At 34.5% G+C, this 27,027-nt stretch overlaps 1 protein-coding gene across 5 annotated transcripts in view; it reads right to left on the reverse strand.

The window, feature by feature from the left end:
• Positions 1 to 27,027, reverse strand: part of RICTOR (RPTOR independent companion of MTOR complex 2) — a 117,325-nt gene that overhangs the window by 68,139 nt on the left and 22,159 nt on the right. For all 5 annotated transcript variants that reach the window (XM_068535263.1, XM_068535262.1, XM_068535259.1 and 2 more), the window contains exons 3-5: positions 16,851 to 16,948; positions 3,094 to 3,158; positions 2,116 to 2,247 (exon numbers count right to left, since the gene is read on the reverse strand). In XM_068535263.1, the coding sequence (XP_068391364.1) occupies positions 2,116 to 2,247; positions 3,094 to 3,158; positions 16,851 to 16,948 (295 nt within the window). The remainder of the gene's footprint in view (positions 1 to 2,115; positions 2,248 to 3,093; positions 3,159 to 16,850; positions 16,949 to 27,027) is intronic.

Raw genomic sequence — 27,027 nt, forward strand, 5'->3', positions numbered from 1 at the left:
TCCTTAGTTGTTTTATAAACATACTCTTGATACCAAAACCAAAAAAAATATTAGAACAATGGAAAAATATAGGCCAATACCTCTCATAAACATAACTGCAAAAATTTTTCCACAGAACATTAGCAAACCCAATACAGTTATATGTAAAATAAAAAGACATCATTAAAAAGTGGTGTTTACTTCAGGAATGCAAACAAGGAATATAAAGAAATCCACTAAGAGTCTACAGCAAGTATCATAAATAATGGCAAAATACTGAACACTTTCAACTTGAGTTCAGGAGCAAAACATAGTTATCCAATTACCATTTCTAGTCAGCGCAATATTCTAACCAGTGCGATATGGTGAGGAAAAGAAAAATATAAGGATTGGGAAGGAAGAAATAAAAGGGTCATCATTTGCAATTAATGCTAATGCACATAGAAACTCTAAAATAACCTTAAAAACAATTAGAATTAAAAAGTGAATTTAGTCAGATCACCGAGATAAGAATATACAAAAACAAAACATAAAACCCTACAATTATTTTTCTATATATTAGCAGCAAAAACTATGAAAAAGAAAATTTTTAATTACATTAATACTATATCATGTAATAAATGCCTTAGGATAAACCTACAAATATGTGCAAGACCTCTCTGCATAGAAAACTACAAAATGTTGAGAGAAATTAAAGTTCCAAATAAATAAAGGTTTGGAAGATTCGATATTACTACAATATCAATTCACCCCAAATTAACACAGAGCTTCAATGCAATTACTATTGATATCCCAGAAAGTTTTATGGAAATGGACAAGTTGATTTTCTAAAATTCACATGGAAGTACAGAACCCAAAATAGAAGAAAAGCTGGAGGACTTATACTAAAACATATCAAGACTTATTGTCAAGCTGCAGTCATTTAAAACAGGGAGAAAATGGAGCAAGAATAGACAAATAGACCAAACAAAGAGAACAGGGAAAGCAAAAACAGATCCATACTTATCAGTTACCTGACTTACAACAAAAATGAAACTAATTTAGACATGAAAGGAGAATCTTTTCACTAAATGCCTCTAATATTTACTGGCTATTGATAAAAATGAATTGTGACCTGACACCTATTTCAACACATACGGAATAAAACCTTTAGAAGAAAAAATAGGATATTATCGTCCAAAGAGACCAAAAACATTAACTATAAAATAAAAGACTGCTATATTGGATTTTATTAATTAAGAAGAGTAAGAAGACAAGGTAGACTGAGAAGATATTCTCAATACATATACTCGAAAGGAATCATATCCAGAAGACATCAAGAACTCCTACGCAAAAAGATAGACAATCCAATTTACAAATGAGCAAAAGACAAAGAGGATATCCAAATAAGTCAGCAAGCAAATGAAAGGGAAACAGAAATTAAAACCACAATGAAACTCACAATGAAAACCACAGCAGAAAAGGGTATAATTAAAAACTGGAAAGAGCAAATGCTGATGAGGATGTGGAGGGATTGGAACTCTCAAACATTTCTGGTAGGAGTGTAAATCAGTACAATCACTTTGGAAAACTGTTTGGCAGTAACTACTAAAGTTAAATATACATAAAACTTATCACCCAGCAATTCCACTCCTACATATATACCTAAGAGAAATGAGTGCACACGTCCACCAACAGACTTGTGCAAGAATGTTCAGGGCAGCTTTATTCAAAATAGCCAAACACTGAAAACAACCAAGAAAAAAATCAACAGAATGGATTAAATAAATGGTGCTCTATTCATAACATAAAATACTACGCAGCAATTTTTTTTTTAAAGCAACATGGATAAATCTCACAGATAACACTGAGGAAAGAAAAGAGTAATGTATACTTCCAATATATGATACTCAAGAATAGGAAAAACTAGTCTAGGATGAAAAAGGTCAGAGTAATGTTTACTACTGACTGGGGACACAAGGGAACTTGATTGGGATGCTGAAATGTTCCATATCTTATTCAGGATTATAGGGTACTTGGTTGTATCTACGTGTAAAAATTATCAGGCTTTACACTAAAAATCTGTATACTTTATGGTACGTATGCTAAAACTTAATACACAATTTTAAAAAACATAGGGAGCGCTAAGAAAATTACCTAGCTATTAAATAGTCCACTTTCAATTTTAGCACCTTCTGCAGAATACTGGAGTCTTGGATGAGATACCGAAGAGCTCGTAGCCCTGCTGCCCGCACTTCTTTTGCTTCATTCAATAAAGCTAACCGCAAGCTATATGAAAACAAACAAAAAGTCCTGCTGCATGAGTTTCAAATACACATAAAATTATGGTACCAAATCCTTCTTCAGCTGAAATAAGCAAAGCTACTAGTCATTTTACATATATAAAAACCATTCACTGTAAGCCATGGAACTTCACTAATGTTATTTTTTAATTTTTGCCTCCTTGGTATATTCCCACCAATCAAGAAAATGTTAAGAGTTTTGTTCTACCTTCTGTAGTTTATTTTATATAAACAGTGGGAAATTAAATATGCCTTTTTCAAGCTGTATCACATATGCCTCTACAGTCTATCCCCATCTATCTACTTACTTGTTTCACTTCTCCCAAAGAATCATTGGTTTAAACCAATAAATAAAAATACTTTATAATGACAGCAGGAAGAAACTACTTATACCAATTTTAATTCCTCAGCATGCCAAAACGATGGCTATGAAACTGTAACATTACGCCTCTCGTGGGCTTGAGCAAATCAAGTTTGCCATAAGCACACTGTGTCTTAGGTGAGATCTAGAGATAACTGTACAGGTTCTTCTTGCTCTTGGGAATAATATGAGAACTTTTATTCTGTGATTTAACTTAGAAGTTTAGACTGTAGAAGTCCAGGTACTTTTCAATATTAGCTTTGGTTCTTTATATTTGATAATTACAAAATATCAGTAAGAACAACAGGATAACAGTTAAAACTGCTGGAGATCCTGAATTTTTCTAACATTCAAACAACTGTTTCTATAAAATCAAAACAAGGTGTTATACTCTATTTTTAGTTTAAAATTACTAAAACTGAAATTACTAAAATCCAGAAGGGATGAGGAAGGCAACTGAACTATACTTACCAAATTATGATATCCTCATAGTTAAAACCCAGTTTTTCTTCATTGTGGCCAATATCACAAAGCAGCTGTCAGAAAAACAAAACAAGTATGCATAAACATAAGCATGTATTTTTGCTTATTTACATACATTACTTTTTGAGACTGGAAAAAAAGGTATTTTTCTCTAATAAAATTTTGAAAAATATATGATTCTACTGTCTAAATATGATTTATTTCTATTATCTTATCATTTATTTGACCTGACAGTTCTAAGTTTCTTGCCTTTGTCTGAATTAACCAGCTGTTTTTTATTATTCTTTTTTCCCCCTCCATACTCTTACTGTTTTAAAAACTATTCTTGGGACTTCCCTGGTGGTCCAGTGGTAAAGAATCCACCTTGCAATGCAGGGGACATGGGTTCGATCCCTGGTCAGGGGACTAAGATCCCACACGCTGCGGGGCAACTAAGCCTGCGTGCCACAACTACTGAGCTCACGCACCTCAACTAGAGCCCACATGCTGCAAACTACAGAGCCCACGCGCCACAACCACAGAAGAGAAAACCCACACGCCACAGCTAGAGAGAAGCCTGCGCGCTGCAACAAAAGATCCCGCAGGCCTCAATGAAGATCCCACATGCTGCAACTAAGACCCGACGCAGCCAAAAATAAATAAAATAAATAAATAATAAATTAATCTATTAAAAAAAACTATTCTTTTAGTGGTTACCATAGAGATTACAACATGCATTTTTGACTTATTACAGTCTAACAGAAATTACTACTTCACCATGTTCTCAATAATATGAGACTCTAATACTTCAACTCCATTTACTCCTCTCACCTTTCACTTTTTGTTTTTTCTATCTTTTAAGCCCCAAAAGACATTATTTTTGTTTTTAGTTAACATTTAGTCAATATCAATTTGTATTACTCTCAAATTCACCACTTCCATTATTCTTCACTCCAGTGGTACCTTTATGGGATGTTCTCTCTTCTGCCTAAAGAATCCTCAGTTCATTGTTGTTGATCTGTTTTATTGGTATCTTCATTTGCTTTATAGCCAAGGTTGCTGGCAATGGATTTTTTTGGTTTTTGTTTGTCCAGAAATGATTTTTTTCCACTTATGTTTTTGGAGGACATTTTGCTGGATTTATATAAATTTTTAGGTTTGCTCTTTTCTTAAAACAATTTCAAGATGGCTTCCATTGTTTGTTGAGAAGTCTGATAAGAGTCTTACTGTTGGCTCCTATGAAGGTCTTATCCATTTTTTCAGACTCCTTTCAAGATTTTTTTATCTTTGATTTCAGCACTCTTGCTGTTGAAGGGTGGTTTTATTTGCATCCCTGCTTAGGGAAAACAGAAATTTCCGAATCTCTAGGTTGATATATTTTATCAGTTTTAGAAAATTCTGTATCTCTTCAAAAGCAGTTTTGCCCAATTCTCTCTCCTCTTTTTCTGGTAATTCAAATGTTCGATCTTTTTGTGTATACCACAAATCTCTAAGTCCTCTTTTCTTTCTGTCCTTCAGCTGGGTATTTCCTATTTATTTATCTTCTGATAAGTCTAATCTTCTATTATACCTATCTAGTGAGTTTTTAATTTTACATATCGTGTTTCCATTTAACTTTGTACACATCCAATATCATATTGAAAAAATCTTCATTTTTCACCTATTTTCTCCGTAGTTTCCTCTATTTTCTTGATATATTAACTACATTTTAAATATTTAAAGTGCTTATCATCTAAATGGATATGAATGATGTAGATAATCTCTGAGTCTGTTTTTATTATCTGTTTTTCCTTTTGTTCTGGTCATGTAGTCCTGTCTTTTGGTGGATCCTATAATCTTTGTACATAAAAACTTGCAGAGATTCCTGACTACGTTATCTTTCTCCACAAAGGGTTCATCCTTCTCTTTGTCAGGCCAATGGACAATGGTGAGTCCATATTAGGCTGCTGCCCTGGTAATACTCAGTCTACCTCTGGTTTTTCCCCCAGGTTTCAACTGAAAGCTTGTTGTTCAGGGGACCAATCTCAAGAGGATGACATGTCTCACTTTTGCTTTATAAAAACACTAGAAAGTCCACCCTGATTTTCAAAGATTTTCTGCTTAGGATTTTATATTTCCCATCCCAGGATTCAACAAATAAATGTACTGAGGGGAGAATCTCCTTTTACTTGATTTCTCCCATTTGATGGTCTCCATCAAAAGCTCTGTGCTGTTTTTCCCATGTTTCAGCAACAGTACTCCTGGGACTACAGTCTACATTTTTAGCTTCCTGTCCACATTCCACATTAGCCAGTATCCCCCAGGTAAATGTTGCTGGAGAAGTTAGATCATCTCCACAAGATTCTCTCTTCTCTGAAGTCTCGGTTCCTACCCCACTTACAGCCAGAGTAGTTGCCTCATGCCTTCAAACAGGCTTTCCTTTTTTTTTTTTAATTAAGAATACTGATCTAATACTAGCTATTTGCACCCCACCTGGATGACAACATATTATGTTGATCTAGTCTGAGTTTTGAAAACTGACTTTTATCTATAAGTTACATAAAGCTTCTCAAGTTATTTATTGGGCCTAACTGAAAAGGATTAAAGAGAAAGTTGATCATTTCATTAACATGAATGATCAGAAGGGTCTTCAAGTGCTATTACTACTCTCCCTCAGTAAGAAGTTATGAAGTTATAAACCAACCAAAGTGACCAGCACATCTGCCTCTGTGAAAAGCACAATATTGTAGCAAAAAAACTAATGATATAAACTCACTGTTCTATTGGTAGGATCCTTGTAAAACTTCCTGTCCAATTTCTTCTTCAGAGGTTAAAAAAAAAAAAAAAAAAAAAAAGATGTTGCAAATAGAACAGGGTAGGGGATAGGAATACAGGAACCCTCAGATACCGTAACATTTTCATAGCAGGGGAAAAGACTATAAAAATGATCACTTTATGTGGCAGGAAACTGCTGTGTAAATAGGTAAATAGGCAAAACAAGCTAAAAAGCTTTCCTTCACAGGCCTTTATCCAAAATGATTATACTGGTATTCCTATAAATTCCTTAAAATTCTGAAATATGATAAACAAAGAAGGTTTAGAGTGTCAAAGAGTATGAAAAAAATTTTATTTATTGTTTTTATTGTGTTTTGTTATACAATGTTGTAAGTACTTAAATACTGAGAAGGATGAGACTTTTTATACATACATATATCAATAGAACTAACACACCACTGTAAAGCAATTATACTCCAATAAAGATGTTTAAAAAATAATAATAATAATGTAAGATTTCCTAAGCTTTGGGACAACACAGGAAAATTTCTATACCTCTAGAAAACCAATGGCATACCTAAAATTTTAAAAGTTAAATAATATATTAGTCAAAAATATTTGGAAAAACATGATAGGCAAAAGGTTTAGGCCCTATATTAGTTTGCTAGGGCTGCTGTAACAAATATAGCAAATTTCGTGGCTTGTAACACAGAAATTTATTTTCTCATGATTTTGGATGCTAGAAGTCCAATATCAAAGTGTCTTGACACAGTTTCTTTATTCTGAGGGCCTCGCTCCTTGGCCTGTAGATGGCTATCATCTCTCTGTGTGTCTTCACATGATCTTTCCTCTATGTGTGTCTGTGTCTTTATCTTTTCTTATCAGTACATCAGTCATATTGGATTAGGGACCACCCATATAATTCCATTTTACCTTAATTACCTCTTTAATGGGCCTATAATTCCATTTTACCTTAATTACCTCTTTAATGGGCCTATCTCCAAATAGAGACACATTCTGAGGTACTGGGATAGAGCGTCAACAAACAAATTTGGGGGTTGGGGCGGAGGACGAAGCACAATTCAGCTCATAACACTCCACCCTCACAACAAAGTAATATGGGCAGGACCTTATAATGTGAAGGTCTAAACAAATTGCAGAAAGATTTATCAGAAGAGGCAAAGAAAATGCACAAAGAATTTACTGAAGAAATAATACTGATAAATAAACATGACATATTTCCTATTTCCTAAAATATGAATCAAATACATTGGAAAATGCTATTTAAATAAAGCTTAACAAACTCGCAAGAAACTATTTTTTAACATGATTATACCAGATAAGAAAATACACTGTTGATGGAATTATAAACTAAACACATATTGTAAAGTAAACTGGAAAAATGCACCAAAATCAGGACCTGCTTTTGGTGATTTATATTAATAATTTAAAATGTAAAGTAGGTTCAAGCACAAGATCCTTATGACATAATTTACAATAATAAGGAACTAGAAACAAAATGCTCATAAAGGAGGAACCTTATGCAGATGTTAATATTATATAATACTGAAACACAAGGAATAACCTGCATAATGTATTGGTTAGGGAAAATATTCTAAAAGATATACATTTTTAAAAAATATATACATTTTTAAAGTATATTTTTAAAGAAGTCTATACATCAACACTTTAACATCAAAAAATGAAAGTACACTAATAAGGACCTGCTGCATAAAAAAAATAAATAAAATAAAATTCTAAATAAATAAATAAATAAATAATGGGAAAAAAAGAAGTACAATCATAGGTGATTTATTTTCCTTTCTGTGCTTTTCTGTATTTTATAAATGTTTACAATGAATATCTATTACTTACCTAATCTGGGAAGGGTTATACATACAGTACAGTATTCATAAATAGTAACAGAATTAGCATTTATTGACTATTAATCTTGTCAACCCTAGAAAGTAAGTAATATTTTGGTAAATAAAGACTACTGAGGCTAGAGATGGTAATATGACTTCCAAACACCACAAAGCTATTAAGTGGTAAAGCCAGAAATCAAACCAAACCAGTCTAAGTCCAGAGCCCAGTGAAATGTGACTATACTTTAGTATTAAAATTATCTACATGGGAAAAGAAAAAACAAAAACAAAAAACAAAAAAAATTTACATGGGGGAAAGGGGTGGATTTAAAAATAGAATAACTGAACATTACCATCTTATTTCATTTCTCCAGCCTCAAAAATGGTATGAATCAAGAGTCTGGAGAACCACACTCTGGCTATAAACACATAAAATGAGTAAGTGAATTTATTATTTTTTTCCCAGAACAGCTAACTAAAAACACACATACAAATATTGCCCATTTCAAAGGATTAAAATACACACAAAAAGAACCTTATCACTACACTACTAAAAATAATTTAGTATTCATTTGAGATTCCCCAGATATTTCAGATTACTAGCACTGTCACTATATGGTACCATATATTAATGAAAAAGACAAATAAAAGGACTCCTTATCATGGTGTTATCACTTAGACCTTGGATATATTCTAATTCATAAACTTAAAAAAAACATTCTAAGCTTCATTTTTCTATTATTAACATATAAGATACTGTGCTTTTAAAATGGGAGAAATGTTGCTTTCTTAAAACAACTCCATTTCTAAAAAGGCAGTGTTTCCATTCTTCTGCTACAGTTTTGTTAATAAAATGAAATGCTTTGAAATGTAGAAGTATAAAAAATCTTGCCCTGTCAAGGGTTAGTTTCTCCCCTAAGTATGTATTTGGTTCTCTTTTCCTGCATTTTCTTTTTCACACTTACTAGATATCCTTGCAGAAAACTATAGATTCAGAGAAACATAATTTCAAAATTACTCCCCTTCTCAAACCACAAAATGTATGACTGTTCACTATTTAACATTTGCTAGAATTAGCAGTTTTGTTGGAAGGTAAAAATTTTTTCAAAGTTATTATTATGATTGCCAAAAAGCACACACAATTAGGAAATTATTTAGAAAGGAGTTTCATTTTCTACTACCTAATATAAATGTATTTGAACTGCAAGAAATGTTTGAGAAAAATGTCCACTCAGTTGGAAACTGGAAAATCACCAGTAACAACTAAAAAACACTTTGCAATGGAACACAGCATATTAGTCATAATCATCTGCCTATTTTCCAGGGACAGTAAGAGATATTAGGGCTATGCTTTCAATGGTGGCTAAATTGTGCTGTCGTATTGTTTACAGAATTATAGAAGAGGGTCTTATTACTCAGTCTTAAATGAAAATATCCCTTTTGAATTAGAATTATCCCACGCAGAGACTAAATTTTCTATATGTAAATAATTCACATGTATCAGGAATAAGAAATCAGAGAAGACATTGATAAGATTCTAAATTTTCGATTATCAAAGATGCATTACGCTTTCACTTTTAATCACCAGGAGTTCATCTATTGTTAAGCTTCAAAATATTCGGAATAAATTATTTTAATAAAAAATTTTTGTAGTGACTGACTCACTACCTTACTAATCATCTGATTTAAATAAACCCTACAAATCAAACCCTTTAACTCTTTTTTTTTTTTAACTCTTTATTGGAGTATAATTGCTTTACAATGGTGTGTTAGTTTCTGCTTTATAACAAAGTGAATCAGCTATACATATACATACATCCCCATATCTACTGCCGCTTGCATCTCCCTCCCACCCTCCCTTTCCCACCCCTCTAGGTGGTCACAGAGCACTGAGCTGATCTCCCTGTGCTATGTGGCTGCTTCCCACTAGCTATCTATTTTACATTTGGTAGTGTATATATGTCCACGCCACTCTCTCACTTTGTCCCAGCTTACACTTCCCCCTCCCCGTGTCCTCAAGTCCATTCTCTAGTAGGTCTCCGTCTTTATTCCCATCTTGCCCCTAGGTTCTTCATGACCATTTTTGTTCGTTTGTTTTTTAGATTCCATATATATGTGTTAACATACAGTATTTGTTTTTCTCTTTCTGACTTACTTCACTCTATGACAGACTCTAGGTCCATCCACCTCACTACAAATAACTCAATTTCGTTTCTTTTTATGGCTGAGTAATATTCCATTGTATATATGTGCCACATCTTCTTTATCCATTCATCTGTCGATGGACACTTAGTTTGCTTCCATGTCCTGACTATTGTAAATAGAGCTGCAATGAACATTGTGGTACATGATTCTTTTTGAATTATGTTTTTCTCAGGGTATATGCCCAGTAGTGAGATTGCTGGGTCATATGGTAGTTCTATTTTTAGTTTTTTAAGGAACCTCCATACTGTTGTCCATAGTGGCTGTATCAATTTACATTCCCACCAACGGTGCAGGAGGGTTCCCTTTTCTCCACACCCTCTCCAGCATTTATTGTTTGTAGATTTTTTGATGATGGCCATTCTGACCGGTGTGAGATGATATCTCATTGTAGTTTTGATTTGCATTTCTCTAATGATTAATGATGTTGAGCATCCTTTCATGTGTTTGTTGGCAATCTGTATATCTTCTTTGGAGACATGTCTATTTAGGTCTTCTGCCCATTTTTGGATTGGGTTGTTTGTTTTTTTGATATTGAGCTGAAACCCTTTAACTCTTAACTCTGGGCAAGAGATAGGCAGAAACAGCAAGAAGAACGCTGAATTGGTAAATTTAAACAATGAGAATCTCATCCTACCTCAACTACTGACTGAATTACTAATTAACCTTCAATCATTAGGTAGCAATTTCTTCAATTCTATCTTATAACAATGCCTGCCTTACCACATAGGTTTGTTAATATTAAGAATAAATTACTGTTGATGCTTAGAAATCATTAAAGACCTTTCAAAATGTAAGAATTAGCATCCTAACAGTCACTTAAAATGCTAAATTATTAGACATCACATATTTCACTGGCGTTCAGTCACTCCTCACCCCATGTGTTTTTAGGACTATCAGTCGCAATACCTAGCTTAATGTCACTAAATAGGACCAGAGTTCATGCAGAAGTTGTAAGAGAGGGCTACCCTCTCCTTTTATGACTGAAAGCTATAAAGATGATGTATCTTAGTCACATGGAAAGTGTTTGAGAATGAAGCTAACCTAAAAGAAAAGAGCTGAGAAATGGAAAGACAGAATGCAATTAACATTTTTTCAACCCCTAGGTCATTCTGCCTGAAATTAAGACCTGACATGTGGTCTTCCTCATCATGAGAGTAAATAACTTCCTTTCATTGATACTTCAGCTCAGTTGAATTAGGTTTGTTAAATTTGTTACTTATAAGCCAACTTAAGCATTCAATATCATCAGAAGTCTGCAATTATTTTATGAGCACAACTATTAAATTTAATTTTTTTAATATAAACAAAACAAATACTGTTACATAATATCTTATCTTTAAATGGGGTATGGGGCTTCCCTGGAAGTCCAGTGGTTAAGACTCCGCGCTTCCACTGCAGGGGGCACCGGTTCGATACCTGGTTGGGGAACTAAGATCCTGCATGCCGCATAGCATGGCCAAAAAATAATATGAATGAATGAATGAATGAGGAAAAGGTTTTGATAACATGTCACTGGTATATTTTGCCTATTAAAATCCATGTGCAACATCAATCTATTTGTTATCATTAATCCATAGAACTTTCTTACAAATACTAAAATAATCAAAGGGGGCTATCAACAATATTATATTCTGACAAAGTTAAAATAGAAGTCTAAACCATCTCTAGGCAATAAAAATGTCTGAGCTGCTTACTAAAATTATTAACTTTAAAAAATATATAATGATCAGTTAAAACTGGGCAGTTAAATGCTATTCCCATTTTACTTATATGGCTCTGAAGGTTAACTAAACAGTTCTCCTCAATGAGCAACAGAAAGAATAATCCAAACTTCAAAAAATCTTATCACAAATTAGAATTCCACAGCATAGTCTTTTCAGAAGGCAATTTATAAGTAGGTTTTAAAATACAAAGTACAAATGCTCTTGGCTAAATAATTACAGTTTTACAATTCTATTCTACACAAGACAGTACACAAGAGTGTTACTAATGCATTAATTTAAAATGCAAAAAGGAGGAAAAACTTCTATTTTCTAATGATGGAATGATTAAATAAATTACGGTATATGTATTACGCATATGTCTGTATACTTGGATGCACATACATATACATACATATGGATGGATATGCACACACACATACATCTACCAACACACACATGCAGCTACTAAAAAGTAGATCTACATTTATAGAACAGGAAAGGACTCTATGATATATCAGAAAGTGTAAAAAACACAAACTACAAATCCATAAATCTCAAGATCTCATTGAAAAAAACCTTTATGTATACATATAATAAATGGTAAATAAACTGAGCATTATATTAGACACTTTGTTTTGTTTAGCTTATTTAATTCTCACAACTCACTGAAATACACACACACACATATTTATAATTATATCAGAGAAGAATAAATACTTTCTAGTGGTTACCTGTGAGGAACGGTATTTTTGTCAGGGCAAGGAGGTGGATGGGAAGGAGATGTGAGAGAGGAATTTCACTTTTCACCATATATTGTTTAGTACCATTTAAATTTTTATATTTAACTTATATAATTTTGAAGTTTTTAAAAACAGAACAAAATAAAGATTCCTCTGGAGCTTTTAATATATGAGATTAAATATAGGAAAAGAGAACTTTAAAATGTAAAAGAGCTAAAATATTTTCATCTTTAAAAACAGGTCTTTAGATTATGAGCATGTTGTCAGTTTTAAAAATAGAATACTAAGATTATATTCATCAGCAGCCTGTTGTACACATTACTTTATCTAGTGAAATGATGTCAGAAGGCAAGCATGGGTGTGTGACATTCACATGGTTCTAGGATCACAACACTAGCACCCTCTCTTCATACCTTAAAAGGAGGTTTAATTCTGTAGATAAAGGCCACCCTCTACAACATTTTAGCCCCACTGATCTACTAAATTAACTTAATCCTAGTTTGTTTTGTTACTTAATAACAAAACAAATGCTAGTACAACAAAAACTCTTATTTAAACTGCAAAATCATCCCAATGTAATACAATACCTTTAATTAAACACTTGATATGTGCCAGGATTTGGGGAAGAGAGGGATATAAGAGTAAAAAAATAGATACTACATATTTCTTATATTTAATAAACTCAGTTTAATAAGATAGTCACACACAATAAATAATAATGATAATAAAAGAGCAGATAAAATTTAGTAGACACATATATAACCTATTATAGGAACACAGTGAAGGGTGACCAACTAACTCCTGTCTAACTGGTCTCCTGGAATCATAATCCTGTTTCTTATTTTCTTATTCTATAGAGCTATTCTTAGAGATTTCTAAGAATTCATAAATTTTACTCTGTAAGTTAATGAACTTACAGATTTTAAAAGAATACCGGCTCTGTAAATATTTATTAACGTAGCTCGCTAACAAAATGGAATTCAAAGACACATTATATTATGATTAAACTCAATAAGCATTTATTTTGTGCCAGGTATTTGGAGAAATTTTATAATAAAACCTACAGACCTTTATTTATCACCTAGGGGATGACTCTGTCCCCTAGGAAACATTCGGCAATGCTTTGAGACATTTTTGCTTGTGACAACTGGTGGAGGTGTGCTACTGGTATCCAGTGGGTAGAGGCCAGGGATGCAGCTAAACACACTACAATGAACAAGACAGCTTCCCAAAACAAATAATTATCTGGCCCAATATGTCAATGTTGCTCATGCTGAAAAACCCTGTTACAGTAACAGCTTACCAACCTGCAACTCAAGCTATTAAGCCGACTCACCTTTTTAGAGTCAACAAAAATTCCTGAGAAGTGGCAAAAAATGCAAAAGAAAACAAAAAACAAACCCTAGGTTGTAAGGCATTACCTGTTATGGAGTATATATTATGTACCAGGCACCGTACTGACACCTTGCTTCTAATTGCAGCAAAATTATCTCTGAGTAAAGAAATCTGCCCGAGACTGCCTTGTTAGGGTCAGAGCTGGGCTGTAAGACCCCGTTTACTTGATCTGAAGTTCATGCTTTCCTCACTGTATCACCAGGCAGCCAAGTGAGTTTTTATCAAGTCTCATGTTCATAGATTTTACTAACTGAACAGCCCCTCACACCCTGACCCAAGGTTTAGTCCCTCATATTGTAGAAAAATTCCAGTAAGTATGTTTATCTGATTTTTAAATCCATAAATAATTTAAAACAGCATATAAGAGGGCTGCTACAAGCCCTTTTCAGAGAGAAATATGAAAACTGTAAACAAAGGATATGGCAAAACAAAAAACAAACAAGAATACGAAAAGCTCAAAAGCCTAGCGCCTTCATTACAGAGATGCATCATTCTATACTCTACAGTGGTATGATGGCGGAAGGGAAGGAGAGAAGAAACAGGGAAGGAAGGAGGAATGGGGGAAGCGGATAGGGAAGGGTGAAGAGGGAGGAGATGAAGCAGGGAAGGAGGTAAAAGGGGAGGAGGAGAGTAGAGGGAAGGAGAAACGGGAGAAGAGACTGGGAGAACACAAATCAAGGAGAGACCAAGTGGAGGGAACAACTTAGTGAAATACTATGGGAAAAATTCAAAAAAACAAAGAAATGGAGGAGGGAAAAAGGGAGAGAGGGCAACTGACCTTAACCCTAGAGAAACTGGGATCTAGACAGAAATAAATGGAGAATAGACAAGGGAAAAAGAGAGGTGTCCAACAGATTCCTAGAAACAGATGTTTAAAGCACTCCTATTCCAAAAAGTTCTGTATGTGCACTGTCCATTACGGTTAGTAGTCACTAGCCACACACAGGTGGCTGTGAGCGTGGAAATACGGCTAGCCTGAATTGAGATGTGCTATAAGCATAACATACACACTTGATTTCAAAGATTTAGCATGAAAAAATATTAAATATCTCATTAATATTTTATACTAATTACATAATGATAATAATGTGGATATACTGGACTAAAGAAAATATGTATTAAAAATAATTTCACATTTCCTTTTACTTTTTTTAGTGTGGCTACTAGAAATTTAAAATTACACATGTGGCTCACATATATTTCTACTGCATAGTGCTGCTGTAGATTTTTAAGATTGCTTTAGTACCCATTCTGGTGCCAAAGTGGAATAACAGAAATCATTGCCATTCTTACATTCATTCCCAACTTACAGAATCCCAGTTGTCAAGAGATGCGGAACTACGTATCTAGATATCAACCTGACTGTGACAGGAACCATGAGTTCAAACAGGACAAAAACCTCTACTAATTGTTTTTAACAGTTAAATCTAGGCAAGTGGTAAGACGTATTATTATTAGGGTTGGGTGAAGAATGATGACATAAAACTGAGAAATTTAATAGAGGGAGTGAAACCAGGAGATGCCATTTGCAACCGTGGAACAACTCTAGGTCTTAAAAACTTGGTATTATCTGACTAGCACACTGAAGAAATGTATTTGAAGACTTTCATTACATTGATAAAAATGAAAATATACACAGGGATATTTTTGAAAACCCCTTCACAAGCACTCATTCAGTGTTTTTGAAAGTTGTTTTTAAAAAAATCACTTTGTCATCCCTCGTACAAAATAATTTTCTCATCTGTTATATAAAAATAAAATGCCAGAATATTTCAAAGTTTCACTAAGAAAAAAATAAATGCATATGTATGTTTCCCTAACTATGAAAAGAAAAAAACTAATCTATTTTGTAAATATTTATCACACAACACCATCCTGAAAAAAACAACTTGGTTACATAGTGACTATATTCTCATCCCCTTCTATTTCTATGAAATAAAATCAAATCCAAGCCACAGTCTAACTACCAGGTAGCAAAGAATTAATAAACATTTTGGAAGGATTAAAACAGTGCCGCTCAAACTTTAATGTACACCCAAATTCACCTGAGATATTCATTAAAATGTAGATTCTCGTTCGGTAGGTCTGGGGTGGGGTCAAAAACTGTACATATCAAACAAGCTCTAAGGTGACAGCAATGCTGCTGGTCTATGGATCACACTTTGAGTAGTAAGGGGTTAGAACAAACAGTTATTCCTACATTTAAAATGTACAACAGGGAACTATACTCAGTATTTTGTAATAGCCTATAAGGGAAAAGAATCTGAAAAAGAATACATATATATGTGTACGCATATATATGTAACCCGAACCACTGTGCTGCACACCTGAAACTAACATGACATTATAAATCAACTCTACTTCAACAAAAATTTAAAAATAAAACAATAACATAAAATGTATAACAATTTATATTTAGTAAACTAAAAAGGGAAAAAAAATTTCCCAAAGAAGGCATTTTGCTCTCTATTTATGGCATCACCTCAAATAACAGGCATTTTAGTGTTTCCAAGAGTTGGCTGTCCAGCATTACCAGGCTCAAAAGCACACCAATCCATCTATCAAACTTGGGAATTCTTGGCTGCTAACAGAGATCAAGTCAATATTTATTTGGGACAAGGGCCCCTACATTTATCTTGAGCTCTAATTGAGATCCAGGTAATGGGAAAAGAGTATTAGGGAAAGAGAGGAAGTTGTAATACTTCCCTGGAAATGATTACACCTATGAAAAGCAACACACCCGTACTTATGTACAAACATATTTATCCTACAGTATCACATAAAAATGAATATAAAAAGGCAAAAGAAATACATCATTGTGTGAATAACAGTGGAGATTGAATTATGGACTTCTCAGTGTTTTTTTTTCTTTATTCGCTTCTGAACCTACCAGATTTTTTACAAGCATATAATGCTTCCCATTTTTCAAATATACTTTTAAATTTAAAAACATATGACAAAAATCCATGAGAAGTAGCAGAGGAAAGCACTAATACTGAAGGAATACTCAAGAATTTCTTGTTAATGTTGGTTAAGAAGCATCTAATAAGTACAATAAGGAAAAAAGAATTTAAGATGGTAATATAAAGAATGAACTTACTTACCTTAGTAAAGTTATTCAGATGGCCTAGCTTTCTCATATTTGATACTCCTTGCAATTTGGCCACATTTTGGAGAATCTCCCTTAAGTTATCAGACGGTTCTAGAACAGACAAAAGAAATTTAACATAATTTTAAAAGAGTATTTTCTTAACCAAACACACAAACCGTGTAGTATTAAAACTTCACAACTTTGGCTCTTGGTTTCTTTAAAGTCTTACACTCTCTCTCAAATCTATCTACTTAGGAGACTTCAAAGTCCATGTGGATGACTCACTGAATGACCTTCACATCTCTACTCCACTTATACCTATGGTGCAACTCTGTGTATCATCACCTGGAATTATTCAACCACTCATTCTTAAATTTCAACCCCAACCCCAAGCACAACTTTCACTTCTGGCCACAATGTACTGACACAATAGTAACAGGCACCAAAAATACTGTCCTATTTGAATCAACCAAAAAACGTAACAAAACATATAAAATGATAGTTCAAGACACTGGACATCAAGAAGTAAAGAAAAATAATCCCTGAGAAATGAGAAATAAACAACCATGCTCTACAACTGCCCCAGCTTACTGTCTTTAGAGAGTTTCCAGGCCTTGGTGCTGAGAGGAGAAACCCAAACTGTCTGAGTTTAAGAGACAGAGCTCAGAGTCCAAGGAGACCAAAAAGTGTTAGAGAAGAGAGCACTGCACAGAGAGAGAACACTGGATATCTGCCAAGGGATCCCTTATGTAGTCAATATAGCAATGATTGGTGCATGTTTGTGAGGAAATTACCACTCGAAAGAATTAAAGGGATGAGTACCTTGTGTTCACACAGCACAGGGAGCAGTGCTTGTTCCTAATGGCCATATTGAAAACCTTAACAGTGCATGGGGCATTGGTTAGAGTATTCAGAAAAGTCTTGGCTTAGTGGTGGGGAACAATCACATATAGACTAAACATTTCTTTGATCCCACCTAACAAATCTCCAAAGCAAGACTTGAAAGAATTACACTGTTTCCAAGTGACTAAAATGTGTCTCAGACCAAAGCTCAAGAAGAATCATAAGAACAGAAAAAATAGGGAACACCTAATGAAGCAAAATTTACAATGATTAGCATCCAAGTATCATCAGACATACAAAGAAGCAAAGTCATACTATGACTCATAGTAAGCAGAAAAATTAATCAACTGAAAATGACCCAAAGCTGAACTGTTAGAATCAGCAGAAAAGGACATTAAAACAGTTTTTATAACTGTAGTCTATATGTTCAAAAACTTAGGGAGAGGCATGCAAAGTGTAAAAAGCACTCAAATTGAATTTCTGGAGATGAAAACTACAATGTCTCAGATGTAAATATACTGGATGGGAATAAAAGCATAACGGCTTTTATAGAAAGTAAGAATTGTGAATTTGAAGACAAAGCAATAAAAACTATCCAAAATGTAACACAAAGGGAACAAAAAATAAATGAAAAGACTATCAGTGAACTATGGAGCTTCAAGCAGCCTAACACAATTACAATAAGTGTAACTGGAGTCCTCAGAGGAAAAAATTAGGTGATAGAAGAATTAATTGAAGAAATAATAGATGAAAACTTTCCAAATTTGATCAAAATAAGCCAATAAATCCAAGAAGCTCCATCAACCCCAAGCACAAGAAACAGGACCAAAATTAGACCAAGGCACATCATAATCAAATTGCTCAAAACCACTGGTAGAGAAAAGCCTTAAAAGCGACCAGATAAAAGAAGACAAGTTACATACAGAGGAATAAGAAGAATGACAAATTTCTCGTGGAAAACAGGCAAATGAGGAGACAGTGGAGCGACATCTTTAAAATACTGAAAGAGGGACTTCCCTGGTGGTCTAGTGGTTAATAAGAATCCGCCTTCCACTGCAGGGGACATGGGTTCGATCCCTGGTCGGGGAACTAAGATGCCGCAGGGCAACTAAGCCTGCACGCTCTAGAGCCCACGCACCACAACTAGAGAGCCCTGTGCGCCGCAGCTAGATAGAAGACCATGCGCCGCAATGAAGAGCCTGCACACCACAACTAGAGAGCCCACGGACTCTAGAGCCTGCACGCCGCAACTACAGGGAAGCCTGCGTGCGATGAAGATCCCACGTGCCGCAACTAAGACTCAATGCAGCAGGTATAAATAAATAAATTTTTTTAAAAAAGGTTCATCTATATAACAGGGCACTCTGCAGTGATTAATGACCTTGTGTGAGATTATTTCAAAAAAAAAAAAAAAATACTGAAAGAAAAAAAAAAAAGCTTTTAAAATGTAAAAACCATTCTTAGCTCACTTGTTTTACAAAAACAGGCCAAAGCCAAAAATTGCCCTGCGGTTGGTAGTCTGCCAACCCCTGGAATACAGTGTCAATATTCCTCAAGCTATTTTTCTAGTAATATATTCAGCATCCTATTTGCTTTAAACAAAAGCACAATCTAAAGAAGAAAAAAAAACTATCACATTACTGATATTTTAGTTTAAGAGCCATTATGCCTTCCTTTGAGATATTTAGATGTTAACACAGAACTAAGGGGCTATTTGTTTTGAATCAGTCTTTTCCTCAGCAAAGGAAACTGGTCACATTGTTCTATAAATTTAGCTTGCATCTGCCTACCTTCCGCCATTCTGTTATACTCAGTGTAAGCCGTGACAACCACAAATTGGTTAGTGTCAAACCACTAAGCATATTACATAACCCAGTTATTCCAATCACTTTGAAATTACTACATACTCAGATCATTCATTTGATTTCAGAGCATTTCCTACAAATTTTGGATTTTATTTTTTTTTAAACTCCAATGAAATTCGATCTACTTTTAAATGGTTTAGGGTATGTCTTTAAAATTAGTGACTCTTTTAGGTTGTCTTAAATATGGAATGAAAACAGCTCACCATTGGGTGGGATCAGAGCTCATTAAAAAAACTGCAAGGGACCATGAATAGATCACTGCTAGTACTCAGTAATATCTTTTTGTTATAAATGGTATCTGTTTGGAGACATTGAGGAAGAAAAATTATGAGTAAGCCAATGATTTTTAAATGATTTAACTATACTTGAGAACTTAATACAATTTTTATAACAACCCTTACAGTAATTCAGAACCTACAGTAGTTTGCAAAACCAGAGTTAAGGATCTTTAAAGCCAGTGTGAAATCCACCTAATGGAAATATATAACCTAACCATTTTACATCAATTTATAATTGTCAGGCATCAAACAGTTTCGCTAACGTGAGGACATAGTTACTACTATGCAATGTGATAGGACTAATAGTTAAGATGATTAGTCTGAAGATATATTCTTCACAAAGGCTTGCATATTTCTAATTATTGCCTATTTTCTAAGTACAAACTGATTGCAGACATTTTTGAAAAGCCACAATTTTGTGACAAAAATAAAATCTCAAGTCTGAGTTCATTCGTTCAAGAAACATTAATTGAACACCTATATGGTCAGGTACTGTTTTAGGTACTGGGAAAATACATCAATGAGCAAGACAGATCGTTCCTTACTGGACCTTACATACAAATGGAAGAAAACTGATAAACAACAACAACAAAAACCCCTATGCACACAATATGAAAATTGACAGGTGGTGAGAAGCCAATATTGGGTCAAATGTTTGCCTGATGAATAATGACATAAAATGAACCTAACATACAATGCAGGTGTTGTTGTCAATCCAAATCAAAATGAATCAGCCTTTCTTCTTTGCCCTCCTTACCCCTTTCTCTTTTATATAATTAATTACCAGGAACCCCCAACTAGAATTGTAATATGGAAGAATTTCAAAGTTTCTTCATAATATATTTCCTGAAAGACAGAACATGTTTCCTCCCAGAAACTATGTTACTTCCCAGACTAATTGAAAAATAGTATTCAGGGCCATTTTAGACATGAAATACTATGTAATGCTCATGTGCTACAATGTTCCTATGAGGAACTCTAACTTGAAATATTAGGGTAAAGTTCCCCTGGTAATGAAATAAGAAGTCCCCGGTTTCTTCTTTACATGCTAGATTAGGAGTATACAAACTTTTTAATTAAAAAAGGCCCAGACAATGAGTATTTTAGGCCATAAACTCTCTTCTTCTGTTGTAACTTCAACTCTGTTGTAACCAAGAAAGCAATAGTAGAAAATACATAAGTAAACGAATGTGGCTATGTTTCAGTAAAACAGACCTGGCCTCATGAGCTGTAGACTGCCAACTCCTATGCTAGACAGTCAGAAATTAAACTATATGAGCAAGCTGAGATCAATGTGCTTTTTATTGGCGGGCGTCGGGGGGAGAACGGGGGAGAGACTTTAAGGAGAGGTTTACCTCTATTTCTTCCTATTCTCACTTAATGTTTCCAGTTCAGCCTCTCCAAAACTGTGCTATGTGAGAAGTATTGATATAAAAAAACAAATGAGATAATCCACTAGGATTTCTCTGAAGCCCAGTAGTTTAGCCCAGAGCTGCATTAAGGGAAAAAGAGGGGGGCGGGGGGGGGGGGGGTGGAATGTGGCTAGGAAAAAGAGAAAAAAAAATTGTGGCTAGCTGGCGATGATGGCCAACCATTCAACTGCAAGGAAGCAAAACACAAAAGAACTGCTAAAATTACAGTTGCTCTTTTCCTCTTATTGTGTAACTTGTAAGTCCTGTGAGTGTTCCCAATGACTCTTTCTGGAGGTAATGGAATAACTATAGTCAATATTCAGCAATTTAATATTATATAAGTATATGCATGTATACATATATACATACAGAAAACCACCAAGAGAAAACTACAGTAAAGAAACCTTTTATATCTCTATACATCTACAGACATATACACACATACCTAAATATATTCTTTCCCCCTTTAGCTTAATTCTCCATGTATGTGCACATATGCACACGCACACACATATATGTATATATATGTGAGTAAACATGCATTTATTTTAAAATGTTTTCAATATATACTGCTTTGTAACATGCTGCAATAAATCATATTAATAGCTTTACCTGTCAAAAAATATACAACATAAAATTGATTTTTAAATAAAGTTAGTTTCAAGTACACATAGTAAATTAATGACCAAAAACTACTGGCATACATCTATTTGGGAATAACAGAAAGAACAACTCTGAAATAAAAAAGAACTGGATTCAAATCTAGCTTAATCACCTACAAACCATGTAGCCTTAGACTGAGTCACTAAACCTGACAGGCATCCATTTTCTCATACCTATAGTGAATATACTAATTACCTAACCTTGAAGGCATTGTTACAAGGTGTGAGGTGCAACTTACTTAGCACAGTGCCTAGCCCAGAACAGATATTCAATAAATAGTAGCAACTATAATTAAAATTAGTTATTATTTGCTTAGCAAAAACAATTTTTATGGATCAATCATGTGAAAGTTATGTGGCTAGCCCAGGCAAATGGTTAATTCACATATTAGTGCGTCTAAATTAATGAATTTTGGTTACATGTTTTAGCGCATTACTTTTATTTAATTTTTTTTTTATAAATTTATTTTATTTATTTATTTTTGGCTGCGTTGGGTCTTTGTTGCTGTGCGTGGGCTTTCTCTAGTTGCAGCGCACAGGGGCTACTCTTCGTTGTGGTGCACAGGCTTCTCATTGCAGTGGCTTCTCCCGTTGCGGAGCACGGGCTCTAGGCGTGCAGGCTTCAGTAGTTGTGGCTTGTGGGCTCTAGAGCGCAGGCTCAGTAGTTGTGGCGCACGGGCTTAGTTCCTCCGCGGCATGTGGTATCTTCCCAGACCAGGGATGGAACCCGTGTCCCTTGCAATGGCAGGCGGATTCTTAACCACTGCGCCACCAGGGAAGTCCCGTGCATTACTTTTTTTTTTTTTTTAACTTTGTATGTATGTATATATGTATGTATTTATTTATTTATTCATTCATTTATTTATTTATTGCTGTGTTGGGTCTTCGTTTCTGTGCGAGGGCTTTCTCTAGTTGCGTTAAGTGGGGGCCACTCTTCATCGCGGTGCGCGGGCCTCTCATTATCGCGGCCTCTCTTGCTGCGCAGCACAGGCTCCAGACGCGCAGGCTCAGTAATTGCGGCTCACGGGCCCATCTGCTCCGCGGCATGTGGGATCTTCCCAGACCAGGGCTCGAAGCCGTGTCCCTTGCATTGGCAGGCGGATTCTTGACCACTGCGCCACCAGGGAAGTCCCGTGCATTACTTTTATGATCCAAGATTTGCTCATTTTTGAAGTAAAACTTCTATTGTCTTATATGCCTTCTTGAAAATGTCAGAGGAATTAGGAGTGGGAGCAGAGTTGAGCAATATTTTCTGTGATTTATTTGTGAATATACATGAACAAATGCTAATAAGCAACAAGCTAGAAAAGCTGGGTGCATTAGAATTTAACAAAATTAAACACGACTACATAAATTGGATATGTATTTAATTATATATTTAATATTATCTATGATTACTGTGAGCAGACACAAAGGATTAAAAGTATATGGCATAACTATAGTTGGTATTACCTCTGTAAAAGCCAGCAGCAAATCTGTCTCCTCTACCAGCAAGGACACTGGGAGTACACCTTCTCACCATTACCCACAGGTCCAAAAGTTGAGGAAGCACCGCTTCAAACTATCTCTCTAACATTTCCTGAAATTCTAACAATTATTAATATCAAAGAGTTATATAATTTAGTAGGGAAAGGATCTATCCCAATGATAGCATCCTGGGAAAAGGGCCTTTGTTTTACCTCTAATAAAGAGGAACTCAAAACTTCCTAAGAGAGCCTATTCCATCTTTGATAGAGTAGTCAAATATTGTCTCTTATACTCATGCCAAACTCTGTCCCTTTGTAATTTTCATCGATTTGTTCTGGTGTAACAATCTGGAATGCAGAACAAGTATTATCTACCCTCACATACTGAAAATAATAATTTTTCCTCTCAAGCAACTGTAGCAGATAACCTTTTTAATCATTGGTATATTTTAAATATAAATACTGTAGTAGAGATAGGCAAGGAAAACCTATCAATTACTACTGCAAGTAAATCAGTTTAGTTATAACTTTCTTAAACGTTAGGCTTATTATACTAAAAAACTGAACACTTCCGTAGGGCTACTTTAGATGAATGATGGACATGAAGCACCTCTTGAGAGTGAATGATGCGTACAGAGGCAAGACTACACAGACAGCAAGATGGCACTAGGTTTCTTCAGCCTGGCATGCCCTTTGTTTCCCTACCCAATTTGGAGGAAATCCTCATTCTTCAGAAGTCTTACTCAGACGTGTAAAGGTTTTCCTTAACCTACAAGCTCCCTTCTTTATGTTCTCATGATACGTTCTTCATACCACTATTGCAGCAGTTATGACAGAACACTATCTCAACTGCCTAGGTTCTAACTTACACCTACTGTGCCAGTGTAATTATTAATACCACCTCCTTTCACTTCCCAAAGTATCCCAGGTTGTATTATAAATGACATGACCACCATAAGTGCAGACAGTTAAAATTCAATGACTGTTTGTAAAATTTTCTTACAACTAGATCTTTTCTCTATCCCCTTTTCCCAGAGGCTGGAAGAGAATAGTTTTCTTTGGGTTCCTGTTCCAGTGTCCTACTCTTATCAATACAATTTTGTAAGAAGAGGTTAAGGCAGCTTCCGTTGATCTGCAACATTTTAAGATTGTCTTCCCAGTAACAAAGGGGTTCAGATCTCTTTTCCTCCACTTCAATTTTGGATTTAAAATTACCTCATTTTATACATTCCTCTATTTTTACAAAAATGTGTCTTTTTTTCTATAATCCCAAAGAATTGCTCATTTTGATTTCAAGGGAAAAGGATAAAAACACTAATGGGGGGTGGCAGAAATGTCCTTCTTGAGGCTTCTCATTTGTACCTTTGACTGGAAAAATTAAACAAGTGACATCTACCAGTTCACTGATGTGATAGTTTAAAAATTCTATGAACAAAAACCATGTCTTTAATTGCTTTATTACAAGCATGTCATTACATAACTGTAAGATACAGACCAGGACTGACCTAGGCACAAAACATTAAAAATAAAGTCAGCTGGAAATAGTAAATAATTCACTTGAACAGAACTTCTATTAAAAGTTGTATGGATATATAATATCAATAATTAGAATACTGTCTATAATCTTTATTTCAAATCATTATTTTGAATAAATCACAAAATAAATTGATATAAATGGCTTAAAATACTTTTAAGTTTCAAATGACAGAATATTCCTCCCAATTTTCCTTAAATATTTTCTGTAAAGAATAAAATAACAATGACATTATATAGTGGGGACAGTATAGTGGGAACATACGTCTCCCCTCTAGATTGTATTTAGTCATTTTATTACTTATATAACTAAAAGTACAAATGTCTCCTATAAAGTTTAGTTTTGATCTATCCTGGGAATAGCTTTATATTTAGATTCCTAAGTTTTATTCAACTGTACATTTCAGGGCTCACCAGAAGCCATATACTGTGCCAACTGCTTAGGTGAGGAATATTAATAAATACAAGATACGGTCTCAGCCCTGGAGATCAAAATTAAATGGGAATAGAGGTACATATAACACTTCATAGTAACACTGTGGGAATAAGACAAAAGGAGGGTGTTTGCTAGAGACTTCACTTAGACTGTATGACAACTGAAGACAGGAAAACTGTCTTGTTCACACATGCATCCCTAGCCTGGAAACAATGCCAGGCACATGGTGGGTGCTCAATAAACACTGGGTGAAAGAAAGACTGGGCAAGAGAGTGAGACAGTTATTTGGGGATGGATTGACATGGGAACTGATTCTTGACCATAAGCAATAAATCTTCTAGGCATATAAGATAGGAAAAAGCAGAATGTACGCAACAAGTAAACATGAAAAAATATGGTATTTTCTCAAGGAATGGCAAGAAATTCAATATTCCCAGAAAACAAGATGATAGGAAATATAGGAAAGTGGAGCTGCATTCCAATGGCCTTATAAGATATACTAAGAAATTTAGACATCTTTGGGCAATGGATAATTATTAAGGAAGACATTTATGCAAGTGGATGGCATGATCAGCTCTGTGTTTTAGAAAGACTGTAGGGGAGAAGAAAGGCAAGTTCAAATAGAGGTTACAAAAACCTTCCATGTAAGAAACTTCATCAATAATGGATTAGAGCTGGAAGGAAAGGTAGAAGGAGGAATCAAGGATGAATCCAGGTTTCTAGATTAGATACACTGATGTATGACACTATTTACTAATAAGTAATCCTAGAGCAAGTATAGATTTAGGGGAATTTTTTTTACCATTTGTAGTAAGCATATGCACCAAAAATAACAAAAAACACCTTATATGTTATACCTTAAAATGATGAGACAAAATAATTGACTATTTGGCCTGCACTGGAAACAGACCAGTGGTTTTCAAACCTGTGTTTCTAAGAAATACATGAATTATAAGAAATACTGATTCCAGAATCAATATGCCTGGAAAGTGACCCACATTTGTACCATTTGTAGGAGGCACCAGTCATTCTTATGCACACTGAAATTTGAAACATGCTATAAAGACTACCATAATGTCATATAACTAGATTCTGATATCCCTTTGGATTTATCTGATCTGAACTTTTAAAGAATAAGATCTACTCTATGAAATATGCTTCTGTATCATTTTCAAATAAGAATATATTACAATGTGAAATAACATCCACTGACACAAAAATAATAACTATTAGTACATTATATGCTACAATATACTGTGCTAATATTTTTACATGAAAAATCTGTTTTAATCTCCATACGAACCATAGAAGGTAGGTGCTATTATTATCATCCTCATGCTACAAAATGAGTCTTAGAGACATTAATTCACTTGCCTGAAGTCACACAAATACCAGACATGGTAATAAGATTTGAACCTAAGCAATCTGACTCTAGAGTCTATCTCACTCTCTAAAATGCAATCGCCCTACAGTCTACCTCATTATACTGTTCTGCCTTTCAAAGGAGAATGTACCTTCAGTGTACATACCAGTTTGCAATTATACATTTACTTGTATGATTGGTTGACGTTTATCTCCCCATAAGTCAGCTTTGGTTCACCATTATGGTGTCATCCTAATACCTAGAATGATGTTTGACACACAGTAACCACCCCCAAAAATATTTATTGAATGCCCCAGGTCACACTATGAATA

The sequence above is a fragment of the Eschrichtius robustus genome, chromosome 2 (assembly GCF_028021215.1).
Source record: "Eschrichtius robustus isolate mEscRob2 chromosome 2, mEscRob2.pri, whole genome shotgun sequence".
NCBI classification, from domain to species: domain Eukaryota; kingdom Metazoa; phylum Chordata; class Mammalia; order Artiodactyla; family Eschrichtiidae; genus Eschrichtius; species Eschrichtius robustus.